The 13689-nt window shown below is 49.6% G+C and overlaps 1 protein-coding gene across 5 annotated transcripts in view; it reads left to right on the top strand.

Moving 5' to 3' along the window:
* Positions 1 to 12951, top strand: part of SARDH (sarcosine dehydrogenase) — a 62225-nt gene extending 49274 nt beyond the window's left edge. For 2 of the 5 annotated variants that reach the window (XM_087704476.1, XM_087704475.1), the window contains 4 exons: positions 2649 to 2811; positions 7432 to 7600; positions 8395 to 8530; positions 10703 to 11120. In XM_087704476.1, the coding sequence (XP_087560602.1) occupies positions 2649 to 2811; positions 7432 to 7600; positions 8395 to 8530; positions 10703 to 10828 (594 nt within the window). In that variant the 3' untranslated portion in view covers positions 10829 to 11120. Of the gene's footprint in view, positions 1 to 2648; positions 2812 to 7431; positions 7601 to 8394; positions 8531 to 10702; positions 11121 to 12508 lie in introns of those variants that run through there. The other 3 variants (XM_087704477.1, XM_087704479.1, XM_087704478.1) reach the window with 3 other exon arrangements.
* The last annotated feature ends 738 nt before the right edge of the window (positions 12952 to 13689 follow it).

The following is a 13689-nucleotide window of genomic DNA, read 5'->3' as shown; positions in this document are numbered from 1 at the left end:
GGAGCCTCCTCAGAGCCCCCGAGACTCCGGGACCAGTGCTGGTGGAGGAAGAGGCGGAGGACCAGTTGTGGCCAGGAGGCTCACCAAGCTGAGCTCTGCTGCGGGAATGGAGCTTTGAGCTGACTGACGGCATTAACGAGGACAGATTTAGTCCTATGCATCAGGCAGAGCCCAGATGAGCCTCAGGGAATTAGGCAAAATCATTTGAATGTGCAAAGCTGGGACAAGCAACCCGTCGGGACCTCTCTCTCCCCAGCTCAAAGGCAGCTGAGAGGACCTCAAGGCGGGCAATGAAACGGTTCCTCCCTGCCCCCCCCTGAGGCTTCTGGCTACCGTTGCACTCAGTCTTCTTGGAAGAACTGTGACCCAGCCCTCCCATGGCTCCACAGTGGGCAAGGTAGGGAGGAGGCCAGTCTCCCTGGTGGTTATCACTAAGGGGACCCAGTGGACAGGTCAGCTGAGGTGTGGCCATAGGTCAATGGCCACATCTTAAGTTAACATGCCCTGGCCAGGATCAACAGCCCAAATGCTGGTGTGCAGGAGATGGGAGGGCTCTTGCGTGGGGTTCCTGGCTGCTCCCTGTCAGGCTGTGGGTGACACCATCCATGGAGGAGCCTACAAAGGCTGGGGTGGTGGTGGAATCTCGGAGTCTTTTGAGCAGGAGAATGTGGTCAGGACTTGTTAGGAAGATCAAGGCCTGGTTCACTCAGGTTTCAGTTCAAGCTCAGCACTTGTGATCCGAGACTTCATCCAAAGGAGTTAGGATCGGGAGCAGGGCAGCGAGAGGGGCATTCCCAGGAGGGCAGGCTCAGAGCCAGCTAACCTGGGCCACATGGACAGGGCCCCCTGGAGGAGCAGGGGGGTCTGCATCAAGCGGGCCAAGAAGGGGGGGCCATCCCAGGGTCTCTCCAAAGCCTCCCCTCTCCGCGCAGTGTGTATGCTGATGCTGTATCCGGGAATGTGGGGGCAGGGTGTGGCCTGAAAGGGAAGTGGGGGCCTGGAGCAAGGCAGAGGCCATCTCATTGGGGAGCAGGGAATGGCTGAGAGTGGCTGAGAGACTCCCCTCCCCCCATCCCAGTTGCTTCTCCTTGAAGAGCCTCCAGAAGCAGTTGGGGAGGGGAAGGAGGACAGGTGCCGAGGGATTATTATGGGTCAGGGGACAATGGAGGCCGGTGAGGTGCTTTTCACCCTCCTGGCAGCCTTCACAAGAGAGGTGCAGGTGCTGAATGTCTTGTGCAAGGAGCTGCTTTCAGCCGCTCCCAGGGAAGAAGGTGGGGCCATCACAGCCCAGAGCAAGTCCAGGCAGTGATGTGCGGTGAGGTTTATAGCTGGTGAGGCACTGACACAGGGGTTTCAAATTTTTTTAGACTTGTGGACTTCAACTCCCAGAATTCCACAGCCAGGCATGCTCAGTTCCGATTTAAAGCGACAGCATTTCCCCCCTTGCAAATTAAGCTTTCCTTCATTCTTTTTCTTCTCCCTCCCTCTCCTTCCTTCCTCTCTCCCTCCTTCCCCCCTCTCTCAAACAGACACACACAGAGAGAAGTTGGATCCCTGTCTCACTCTCTTTCAAACACAAACACAGAAGTTGGATTGGATATATTTTCCAATGGCTTAAAAGCAGCACCTCTGCCATACCCCCCCTTCCCCTGCTGCCTTCCGATCTGAGCCTTTGATTGCAGGTGAAGCCACGTTGCCTTTTCAAGCTTGTAATCAGTGAAGCTGGGCTTATATACTTTTATCCAGCTGTGTGTGTGTGTGTGTGTGTTTGTTTGAAAAGGCAACGTGGCTCTGCATGCAATCAAATTTTTTGAATTCCTCCCCCTTCCCCACACACAGACCTTTTCCAGCTGTTTCAGAGAGGATTTCAACTCTGCTTTTGCCTGCCCTCATGAAAAGAAAAAAAATGTAGAAGGAGAAAGACATGAGCTCTGAGATCAGACTGAGCTAGTTGATCCCAGAGCCTCTAAAAAGCCTCTAAAAACGCCCTCTACAAGAGGCGAGAGAACCACATGCCTCATCTACATAAGGAATTTTTCACCTTTTAACCCTTGCTTAGCTCTGCTCGAGTGATCATAAAGTCAGACTAAATGAGGCACCTCGTTCTCCTGCCGCCCCCTGTAGAGAGCACTTTTTAGAGGCTTTTTTACACAGTTAAGCACTAAGCAGAGTCATCCACTGTGACTCTGGCAGCAACTACCTCAGCCTTTTTCCTTTTCCTTTTCTTTTCATGATGACAATGATGAGGCTCTGCCTCCCCTTCCTCCCCTGACTGCACGGCCCTGAGTACAGGCCATGGCGGGGCAGCTCCCAGAAGCCCCCCACCCCCGGCAGGCCTCCGTCCTCCCCTGTCAGAGAGCAGAGGAGCCACAGCCCAACCTCTGGTGATGGCTGGACTGAGGCCCCACGGCCAGCTAGCAAGCACAAAAGCCCTGGAAGAATGGAGAAGCCAAACACTTCACGCAAGACGCCCAGGGGAGTCACTCTGAGCAGAGCTGAGCAGCTCTCTGCAAATGAGGAGGGGGCTTACACTGAAGAAAGTGGGGTGGGTAAAAGAGGTTTCTGGAAGTGGTGGCAGGCAGGCAGGGAGTTAGCCCAGGGCTTCCCCTGCTACCCTCCCCTCACCACCTCCTCTTCCCCGTCTCCAGGTGCGGGCCATGAGGCTGTCGTTCGTGGGCGAGATGGGCTGGGAGCTGCATGTGCCCCGGGAGCACTGCCTGAGAGTCTACCAGGCAGTCATGGAAGCCGGGGCCAAGCACGGCATTGCCAACGCCGGATACAGAGCCATCGACTCCCTCAGCATCGAGAAAGGTTTGGGGAAGACCCCCCCCCTGAATATCCCTGTTTATCCAAAGACCCCATTCATGAGCAGTGGGGCCCAGGCTGATGGGAAGAAGAGGCTTGTCTGCCTTCCTGCACCAGGACTCCAGGAACCCCACATGCTTGGCCCACACGCATGGGCCTCAGTCCTCCAGGTGATGGTTGGCCCAAAGGTGCTTTTTCCAAGAGGCTGCTTTTCCTTTGAAGACATTTTGCTTCTCATCCAAGAAGCTTCTTCAGCTCTGACCGATGGGAAGTGGTTTGAAAGCGGGGTCACAGAGGCCATCTCTGTCCAAACTGAACAGCCCTCTCTCCACCGAGGGGGAGGGATATGACATCATCTCTCTCCAATCTACAACACGGTCCTTTCAGCAGTTCCAAGAAGGCTCCACAGCCATTTGCACCACTCAGGTGACCCTGAGGACAGAGATAAGCCTCCAGGTGGTCTCAACGACTCTCTCAAAGGATGCAAATGGCCAGCTGTCTGCAAGGAGGATAAATCCTCCCATTCCCCAACATCCAGCCAGAGCTGAAGAAGCTTCTTGGATGAGAAGCAAAACGTCTTCAGAAGGAAAAACAAAGTCCATTTGTCTCTTGAAAAAAGGACCTTCAGGGCAGAGTCAGTTCTCTCCCGCCAGTCAGACCAGCCTCTCTAGGTCTAGTGAGGGAATCTGAGAGGTGGAGATGACCAGCAAGGGCCCAGCTGCTTCCTTGGGTAGCCTTGCTCCCCAGAAATCTCTTGTCCAGGTACACTAAGAGTGGCCCCAGCAAGATCTTCGGGTTAGGTTGGGACTTTGGGCAGGAAGAAGGCCTCGGGCCTGGCAGAAATAGATGCCAGGAGGGCAGGTGAGGCAGAAATGGGGAAGGGGACTTTATGGAGGACTGGCAAATCCAACCTCTTAAAGTTTTGGTGTCTTCTTTTAAAAATATACTTGAATTTTTAGACACTTTTTCAAGTTCTGCTTGCATTTCTCTCTCCTGCCTCTATATTTCCTAATTATGCTCTACTCACAGGCCTGAGTTCTGCTTCCTTGGGGTCCACTAAGTTGTCTTAATAAATTCATTCCAACTGGACCCCAAATCCCAGCAGTCTGCAATTAGGCTAGCAATTAGCAGTACAAGAAAAAGGATACAAACTGCTGATTTAATTTGTTGCCATGGTTTTGTTCCATTAATAGAGGAGAGAGCAAGGAGGTGCTTCAGGCCAGCTGTCTGGCCTCCTTTCACATCAGGGCCTGAATTGTGGAGATCCCTCCCTCCCTCCCTTCCTTCCTTCCTTCCTTCCTTCCTTCCTTCCTTCCCTCCCTCCCTCCCTCCCTCCCTCCCTCCTCCATCCCTCCCTCCTCCATCCCTCCTTCCATCTCTTTCAAGGGTTTCAACATCTCATAGTATTTTCTATGAAGATGGGGCGGGGAGTCAAGAATTCAGAGCCTCCAGCTTCCTTTGCAAGGACCCCCTTCCTTCTTTGGCCCATTAAATCTGCTGCTCTCTTGGCCAAGTCAAGGAGGCTGTGGAGGAGGCCTAGACACTTTGGTTGACTCCTCTTTGCCCAGGGGCCTGGGTGGGACAGGGGATGAGCTCTGTGCCCCCCCTCCCCCCGTTTCCTTTAAGCTGCCCATAAAAGCATCAAAATAAATCCTGACTTTTGCCTAGGGACTCCCTACGTGGGCAGAAAGATGAAGATATTTCAGGTCCCTCTAGGAACAGAGTAGCGAATAGAGTAGCGAACACAAAACAAGGAGACACTCTCAGGAGAATTGAATTCCCAAAAGTAAAGCTTTACTGGATATACCATGTACTGAAGAAATAAAACCACCTCTGGTTTTCCTGCACAAATGCTTGCCCAGTTAAAAATATCTTCCCCTTCATCCCTGGGTGATCACATTGTCCAATTATGAGACATCCTCTTGTTATGGGAAACAGTCTATCTCTCTCGCAAGCACCTGCAGTGGGGACCTTGATGGTTTCCATGCTCTCAGCATACATTCTTGGCATTCCCTTTCTCCCTTCCCTCATCCCAGTTCATTGGCAAGTTGAAAAGCATTAAGGTTTGAAAGAAGCACAGCGATCCGATTTTGACATGCTGGCCCCTTGAAGGAAAAAGTCACCTGGAAAAGATTATAGATTAATTATTGTTATTTAGGTGGTCTTAGCCTTCACTAATCTCTTCAACCACTGAAGGTATTTTTCATGGAACCTTTTTACTAACCTGTCTGCACTAACCTTGTAAGCACCTACCAACTCGGCATCAATTGAGAGATATCCTTCCCATTGCACTAAGTATTGTAATTCCCCCTTAAATCCAGTATCTTTATCTCATAATGTTCCCCCCTCCCCACCAACACGGGAGTAGGAGGCTTCCCCTCAACTGGCCTTAACTTGGAGCCTCAGAAGGGTCTCAACAAGCTAGTGGAACACCTGGTGAACTCATTACCGTAATTCCACTGTAACTGGGTTTATAATTCAAACAATTGGGAGCAGGACTCCATGCAGCTGGTAAATGTACTTGGGACCCAGTTTCTTACAAGGTTGGTTCCGCTTCAGGTATTTAGTAGACAGGTATACTGTCTCCCCAATCCTGAATTCTCCCCAATCCTGAATTCCTTCTGGGGGGCAATTTTCTGCTCTGCCTGCTTCTTTTGTGATTCCCTACTTTTATTCAGGGCTTTCTGCAGAGTCTCCATCCTAACGTTACTGAGGGCAGGGGTTCCCTTGGAAATTCTGGCATTGGCACAAACTCAACTCTCACGGTCACTTTAAAGGGGTTGAATGCAGGGCAGCTATGCACAGAGTTATTATAAGCCACCTCTACAAAAGGTAGGAGCTCCGTCCAGTTGGTTTGCTCATAGTTTACACAGCAACAGCAGAAATATTGCTCCACTATTGCATTAGTTCATACTGCCACCCCATTGATACTCAGATGGAATCCCAAACTTAAGTCCCTGAGCTGACCCTGTTTGCTTTATAAATTCCCACCAAAACTTTTCTGTAAACTGCACCCCTGAAATAATGCATCTTGGGACCATGCAGCTGGTAAATGTGCTGCATGAACATTTTCTCCAGATTTTGAGCTGAGGGAAGCTTTGAACACTCAATGAGGTGTGCTTGGTTGGAGAACAGGTCAACCACAGTCCAAATTATGGTGCTCTCATTACACTCAGGAAATTCCATATAAAGTCCATGGTGTTTTCCTCTCATGGTCTGCTGGGCTTGGCCACCAGTTGTAGCAACCCAGGACACTTCCCTGGCAATTTCTTCATGGATGCACACCAGGCAGCTGATCACCTAGTTTTCTATGTCTTTCTTCACCTTAGACCACCAGAACTGTTTTTTTAACCAAGTGAAGGTTCTTCACAAACCCAAAGTGACCAGCCAGCTTTATGACATGGTTTCTTTTTGGAGCTGGATCCTCTGGCTGGCCAGGACATACAGTTTGTCTGCCTTCCACACCAGTCCTCCCTCATTGTCAGATCGATTTTGTGAGTTTTGAACCAACTTCCCTCAGAGCTTCCTTTAGTCATTGGGTCAGTGCACTGTCAGCTGGCAGAGTAGCTAGAGGCGACTGCCTCACTGAGAGCTCTGCTTCCAGTTGCTGGGAGAGGACAATGGAGTTAACATAAAAGCATCCTCTCAGGTGCTTTTGTATTGGGGCATCCGAGAGAGCGCATCAGCAAGGAAATCCCCCCCCCCCCCCCGGCAGGTACCAAAGGGTGAATTTGAACCGATTAAAGTACTGAGCCTATCACACTTGTTTAGGGGACAACTTCCTTGGAGTCTTTAAGGCTTCTAAGTTCTTCACTACGTAATATCATTGCCTTCTAGAAATTGTCTCCAAGTCAGCAGAACTATCAAACGACATATGCCTCCTTTTCCCACACCGCCCAACACCTTTCAGTGTCAGTCAGTTTCCAGGTAGGCACAGGGTTGTAGCAACCCCTCTGCGTTTCTTTGGAACAGGATGGCCCCCACTGCCACATCGCTAGCACCCAGCTTGTATTTACAAGCGGCTCCTCCGGGTTTGGGTGTTTAAGTGTTGGCTCTGCCGCCCAAAGCCGCTTGAGCTTCTCGAAAGCCACTTGGCATTCCATACTCCATTTAAGCGGCTGGATCGATTTGGGTGTCAGGGCTCCAAATAATAGATCCATAGCCATCAAAACTCCGAGGCAGGTAGATTACTCAAAGAATAGATTAATTGGAAATATCATATTGGCACAAACTGACTCTGAAAGGTCCCTCAATTTAAATTAAAGTTTTTCTCTCAAACCCAAACAATCTGTCACATGGTCCAATCAAGGCAGCAGCTGCTGGTGTGGTGACATCACTCCTCCTTCCTCCAGCTAGGTGTGAGAACGTCTTTGGTTCCCAAGAGAAAATATTTTATTTTGACCACACAATCCCAGCTATCTCTAATCCCCCCTCCCTGTCCCTCAGCTCCAGTGTGGTAGCACTGAAGCTCCAAGATGGCTTTGGACAGGCCAGCTTCAGGATCGACATTGGGTTTCATTCCCCCTCCATCTATTCAAGGATAGGCAGGGCTATGTCCATGAACGAGGGGATGAATTGGCGTAGAAGCGATTCATCTTGACATGGAGCCTCTTTTGGGCCCACCAGGTTATCGGCACTGGCATGCAGATCTCCGCTCAGACGATAGTCCCCTGGAAGCCGGCCTGGCCTTCACCTGCAAGCTGAAGTCGGAGGTGGCTTTCCTGGGACGGGAGGCAGTTGAGGCTCAGAAGGGTGCTGGTCTCTTCCGTCGCCTGGCCTGTTTCACCATCGACGAGTGAGTAGCTGGTGGCAGGCATGGCCGCCACCTCACCCACCCCAGTCTGTCCAGGGCCCCTTTCTGGATAATCAGTTTTGAAATTTCAAAACTTGCCACTCAGAGATACTTGATCTTTCATAACAGATTTTATTTAAAGTTTGCTGAGCTGCGGTATTTATCTTCTGACAGTGTTCACTACTGACTCTGTCGTGTTATTCCTACTCCCTTCCAGACTCCTGGGGTTGGAAGCACCTTGGAGGTCTTCTAGTCCCATCCTGCCCATAGTCATGTCTATCAGGTCCATCCTGAAGATGTTCAGATTCAAGTAAGGTTAAAATTATCCTGAAAATTAGAAGAATTAGATTGGGTAATGTGGTTACAAGCAGTGGCAGCAGCAGCTGAAATGGCAACCAGTTTTGGGCTGGTTCAGATCTGTGGCAATGGTTTCCTTGTGCATCGTTAGATGCTTCGTTAGAATTGGTGTCCTGTGCTGGGACTTTTAAAAGTCCTGGAGAAGCTTGAATGGACTCAGAATAGAGCTACAGATAGTCCTTGAATTACAATCATAATTGTAATTCCACAGGAGTGGAATTTCTGCTGCTGAGTAATGTGGTTGTAAAGCTAAAGGTCATGTCAGAGTGCTCCCAGCTTTACTACGTGAGACAACCCAGAAGGGCCAGTCTGACTAAGGCAGTCTGTGCTAAATTCAGCCTGGCTACCCAGGCTGACAGGTTGCTGCATAGGCAGTGACTGTGGTGTGGAGCAGCCTCTGCTCGGCCTTTCTTGAGGCAGCAGTTTCGTCTGTGTTGCAGGAAAGTCCCCCTCTTTGGCTTGGAGGCCATTTGGCGCTGCGGCCAGGTTGTGGGGCACATCCGAAGGGCAGACTTTGGACACGCTATCAACAAAACGATTGCCTATGGCTACATCCGAGATCCTGAAGGAGGGCCGGTGAGTAGCAAGACCCTCATTTGGTTCTGGTTGGCAATGTGCAGGAGCCACCCCCAAAGGCTACTGTGGGTGCTGAGGGCTCCTTTCTTGATCCGGATTGGCGAAAATGAGCTGCTGAGGAAAAGCGGATTGGACCCTTTGCATTTCCTTTGCCCAGATAATGCCGCTATTGACAGAGTCCAAACCTCCCCAAAGCATGAATCTAGAGGTTCTCCCAGAGGACTCGATGTCCCTGGGCCCATCCAGTTGGGAGGGTGGGGGCAGCAATGTCCTGTGCCCCCCTTGATCTTCTGGGGAGAAAGCAAGAGCTGCTCTGTCTGTGCAAAGCACCCCTGACCCGTGACCCGTCAAAACCGCGTTCCACAAAAGCGCGGTCGACGAAAGCACATATGTGACGTCATCAGCGCGACGAAAAAGATCGAAAAATTGAAAAAAAAATTAAATTACAGCAAGCCGATTCACATAAAGGTAAGGGTTAGGGTTAGGGTTAGGGTTAGGTTTAAGGGTTAGGGTTAGGGTTAGGTTAAGGGTTAGGTTTAGAGCGTTAGTGTTACGTTTAGCGTTAGGTTAAGGGTTAGCGTTAGGTTTTTCGTTAGGTTAAGGGTTAGGTTTAGGGTTAGGTTAAGGGTTAGGTTTAGGGTTAGGTTTGGGGGGGTTAGGGTAAGGTTTTTGCTTTATTTTTACATTTTTCGATCTTTTTCGTCGCGCTGTGATGACATCACATACGCGCTTTCGTCGACCGCGCTTTTGTCTACTGCGCTTTTGTGGTGGAACCCCCCTGACCACTAGGTGGCCCCAACAGATTGAGAAGGGGGCCTGAGGGTCAGCTCTTCACCTGCATTCTGCTTTTTGGGTAATCCCATTTTGAGATAACGGTTTGCGGTGAGGTGGGTGTTTAACCTAAGCCCACGTCCATCACCCTCCCTGGTCCCATCTGGAAGGAGAGCCAGCGGGATGCAGATGACAGCTTCAGGGCCTCAGACCCTCAGTGGCCTGGACCCACTTCTGCCTTGAAGGTGGGCCTCAGACTCCTGCGAGGGAAGGGAATACACGGAGCCAAAAGAACAGCTGGCTGGGGCTGGGGCCCCTCCCCAGCAAAGAGCCACCTCTGAATTGGGGCATGGTGCTCCCTCCCCCAGCCTACCTCCTGTTTGCAACTGGCTGTTCTCAAAGTGAGACCTCTGCAGGTGAGCAAATCCCTCAAAAGCCCCCCACCCCCATTGGTTGAGGCCGAATCCCTTACGGTCAGTAACGGGCGCATTGATGTACAGTCAAAAGATTGCATGGACCTTTAAGGCAGCTTCGTGAGTCCCAGGTCCTGAATGCCCTGGCAGCTGATCTGGAAGCTGCCTCCCCCTCAGTTTGGTTTCCAAGGAGCAGCCTCCAAACTCTCCCCCCTTCTCCAATTTCTGATACCCCACAAAACTCACCCTGACAATGATCTGCCAGGAGGGGTCCTGCCCCCAGAGACCTATTCAAGTATCTGCCCAGGCAATGCTAAACCCCAATTAAACTGTCATTAAGTGGCACCGTGCTGGGGCCATTTCTTCAAAAGAGAAGCAGCACTTCCCCCTCTCTCCCTCCATGGTGCTTTTCTGCCTCCCCCAGAGCCCCAGTGGTCCTGGCAGAAGCACAGAGTCCATCCGGTGGGGTTGTGTGTGTGGGTTGCCGTTTGCAGTAATTGCAGTCAGGGAACAAAGAGGAGATTGGGGGGGTGGGGAGCCTGCTGAATATTGATGGAGACTGTAGGGAGGGAGACTCTTAAGGAGGAGAGGAGAGATCAGCCAGGCAGACTTTGGGGAGAGGGGATGGGGAAGGGGGGGTGTCCGTGGCTTGGACTTTGGGGCTCTTTGGAGCCAGCAGAAGAACCTGGGGCTCTGAGCAGCGCCCCCTCCCCCCTCTCATAGGAAAGAAGACAAAGCCCCCCAAGCAGAGACCCTTCCTCTGAGAGGTCTCACCTTCTTGCCTCCTACAGGAAATGTACATTTTGCAGTTGGAATAAATAACATGACACTATTTATCGCAGATATTTTTTTAAGGATTTTTCTTGATATAAGAAAATACCAGAGGAAGCCCGGTGTGGTAGAGACGGGGTGGTGGTGGGGATTCTCTCTCTTTTCTCAGGGGAGCAAGAGTGACAGGCCAGGCTTCCCTTTGTCTCCCCCTCCTCAGGTCTCCCTTGAGTATATAAAAAGCGGGGACTACATTTTGGAGAGGATGGGAGTTCCTTTTCCAGCCCAAGTCCACACCAAATCGCCTTTTGATCCAGAGAACAAGAGAGTGAAGGGGATCTACTGAATTTGTTGAACGGACGGGCATCCAACGTTAATGGCTCAAGGCAACGTTAATGGCTCAAGAAAAGTCCTGGGGCGGAGCGTGTGGGAAAAATGAATTTCCTCTTTGGGAGACTTAACCAGGAAGTCCAGTTAACCAGGAAGGGCAACATGCTTTATTAACCGTCTTGCCTCCATTTTAGGCCACTTGGTCCTTCTGACATAATTATAATAAAAAGGACAAATCATCACAGTTTTTTAAAATTCAGAAACTGATTGTTAGCATCTAGCTTTAAATAAAATAAATATTTCCCATGGTAATGTGTTTTCTTTGCTGATTATATTGTCACAAGTAGAGCATGACTTAGCTTTTCTCTGAGTCCATGTTGGCACTTTCCTTAAGCATCTTATCAAACGTAAGTTTTCTTTTCAGTCCAGCTCACTTCAGTCCACTTCATGTTAGGTTCCTTGACAAGAAGATGTTGTTACCTCTTTGGGGCTGTTGGTATTTCCTGGGGTCTTCCTCCTGAGTGCCTGAAGAACCCAGAGAAGGTCAGCCTCCACCTTCAAAGCTTCCGACCGAAGCGGGATATTATTGCTGATCTGAATCTTTTCCAAAATCCACCCATATCTTATTCCCTGCAAATGCTTCAGTACCTTTCCCTGACAAGGGGAAAGTAGAAGGTATTTTATGAGCCAGAACCCAAAATGCAGCCAATGCTTTTCCAGTCTGATTCTCGCCCTTCCACCCTGTCTTGCATTTTGGGGTGTGTATATGTGTGTATCTTCTTTGGGCCAACCCACAAGCCCAGCTAATTCCAAGGGCAGATCCCATGAAGGCCGGTGTGGAAGCGGCACACCTTGTGGAAACAGTGAACGACCGGCCTACGGTGCCTCTGCCAGCGAAAACAGAGCTCGGGGTGCGGGGTTTGCAGGAGACCGTTGCAGCCGGAAACAGAGCTCAGGAGCCCATTTTCATTGGCAGAGTGCTCAGGCCTCCACAGGCACCTTTGACACGAGTGACGTTGAGCTGGCTATGCCCCCCTCCACATCAAACACAACTCTGATGCGGCCCTCAATGAAATCGAGTTGGACACCCCTGGTCTAAATCATTCTCATAACTAAGGTCACTGAGCAGCAAATTGAAATGGGGACACCTTAAAAGAATAAAAAACAAAGTACAGGAAGCCACAACAGAAAGGATAGACATAATCTAGAAACAACAATAAAATACACTAAGACCAAAACATGCACCAGACAATTGGGTGTTAAACAGCAAAATCGGCATCTTTATTCTAATAATGGAAAGGCTCCCGATAGTTGAATTAATACCTGAAGAGGTACACAAAGATTTGATTTTATCCAGAAATAATGAAAAACAAGCTGCACAGGTGCTATTAGTTGCAGGGAAGTTAACAAAGGACTTTAGCATATTAGGTTTCAAAATTAATAACCAGAAGACAAAAACGTTAGAAAATATGAAACTGGAAGATCAAATAGAATTGATGGAGAAAATTGATTTTAAGATTGAGAACAAAGTAAAATACTTGGGTGTTACTATCACAAATGTGAATTGTAATTGTGTGATACATGGACTGAAATTTAAAAGGACATGTTAAGATGGGAGAAATTAAATTTTTCACTGTTGGGGAGAATTTCGGTGATAAAAATGAACGTTTTGTCTAAACGAATTCTTTTGTTTCAGACAATAAGTCATAGCTGACTCGCTACGCACTCCTGCTTGCAACCAGACAACAGTGATGGGGAGGGAAAGTATTGGAAAGGGAGGCTTGGGAAGGAATTGAGGAATGCAACGGAGTCGACATAGCCAATACCCCAAGATGCTCAGAATGTTCCCAAAACAAAATGAATGCAAATGATTGCTGGATAGTAAACCGTGAGGAAATCCAGGGGGAAAAGGGGATTTCACTTATGCTGGTTTTCATGCAAAACTTTAGAACTGGTTTTTCCTATGTGGAATTATCAGTAAAGTTACACTCTTGTTAAATAATGTCCCAAGAGTTTCTTTTGCCTCATTTACCAATGGGACGGTTGACATTAAGTCAGCTCTCATAATAATAACCTACCTGGATCCCATCAGGTGGTCAACAACCCTGAGATGTTGACAGCAAAAAAGTTTCAAAGGAGGAGAGGCTCCGATGCTGCCTCAAGATGGAGCAGGGATGCAGCCAGCCAGCACACCCCACAAACTGGGAGATCTGAGCAACAACCCACGCCCATGAGAGAGAGGGCAAGGGATGCTCCACACCAGGGACCGAAGACCTGCTGGGCAATGAACCCGGGCAAGGCAGCATAGGCCAAAGACCCCTCATCCCTCTGGGGGATGTGGTCCAGGGAGACAAGTGGAAAGTGAGAAGACTGGCTGAGTGGGAGGACCTTGCCAAGTGGAAGCTCCTGATTGCCACCCACAGACTCATAAAGAGGCAGTTTTGGTGGCCAAGAATGAAGAAGGACATCAAACCCAATGTGGCCAGGTGTCCTGTCTGTGCCTCAATGAAGTGGCTGCCCAGCTCTCTGGAAGAAAGTATCCATGGACTTTATTGTAAAGCTGCCAGAAAGTGCTGGGAATACTGTAACCTGGACTATCATGGATTTGTTCTCCAAACAAGCCCACTTTGTGGTGTGCCCTAGGATTCCTTCAGCCCAATCCCTAGCTAAACTATTCATGCAGCACATAACTTTGCTGCACAGTGTCCCAAAGCCATCATTTCATATCAGGGCAATTCACATCAAAGTTTTGGAATGAATTCCTGAGCCTGATAGGCTCCTCCCAGGGACTCCCCGCCCACCATTCTCAAACAAATTGAGCCTACAAATGTATGAATTCAGTCCTAGAGCAGTACCTTTGATGTTATGAGAACCACC

The sequence above is a fragment of the Thamnophis sirtalis genome, unplaced genomic scaffold (genome assembly GCF_051295495.1).
Source record: "Thamnophis sirtalis isolate CommonGarterSnake01/CBP01778 unplaced genomic scaffold, rThaSir2_p1.2 scaffold_2, whole genome shotgun sequence".
Lineage (NCBI taxonomy): Eukaryota > Metazoa > Chordata > Lepidosauria > Squamata > Natricidae > Thamnophis > Thamnophis sirtalis.
The sequence above is the reverse complement of the archived record's forward strand: the minus strand, read 5'-3'. Positions and strand labels throughout refer to the sequence as shown.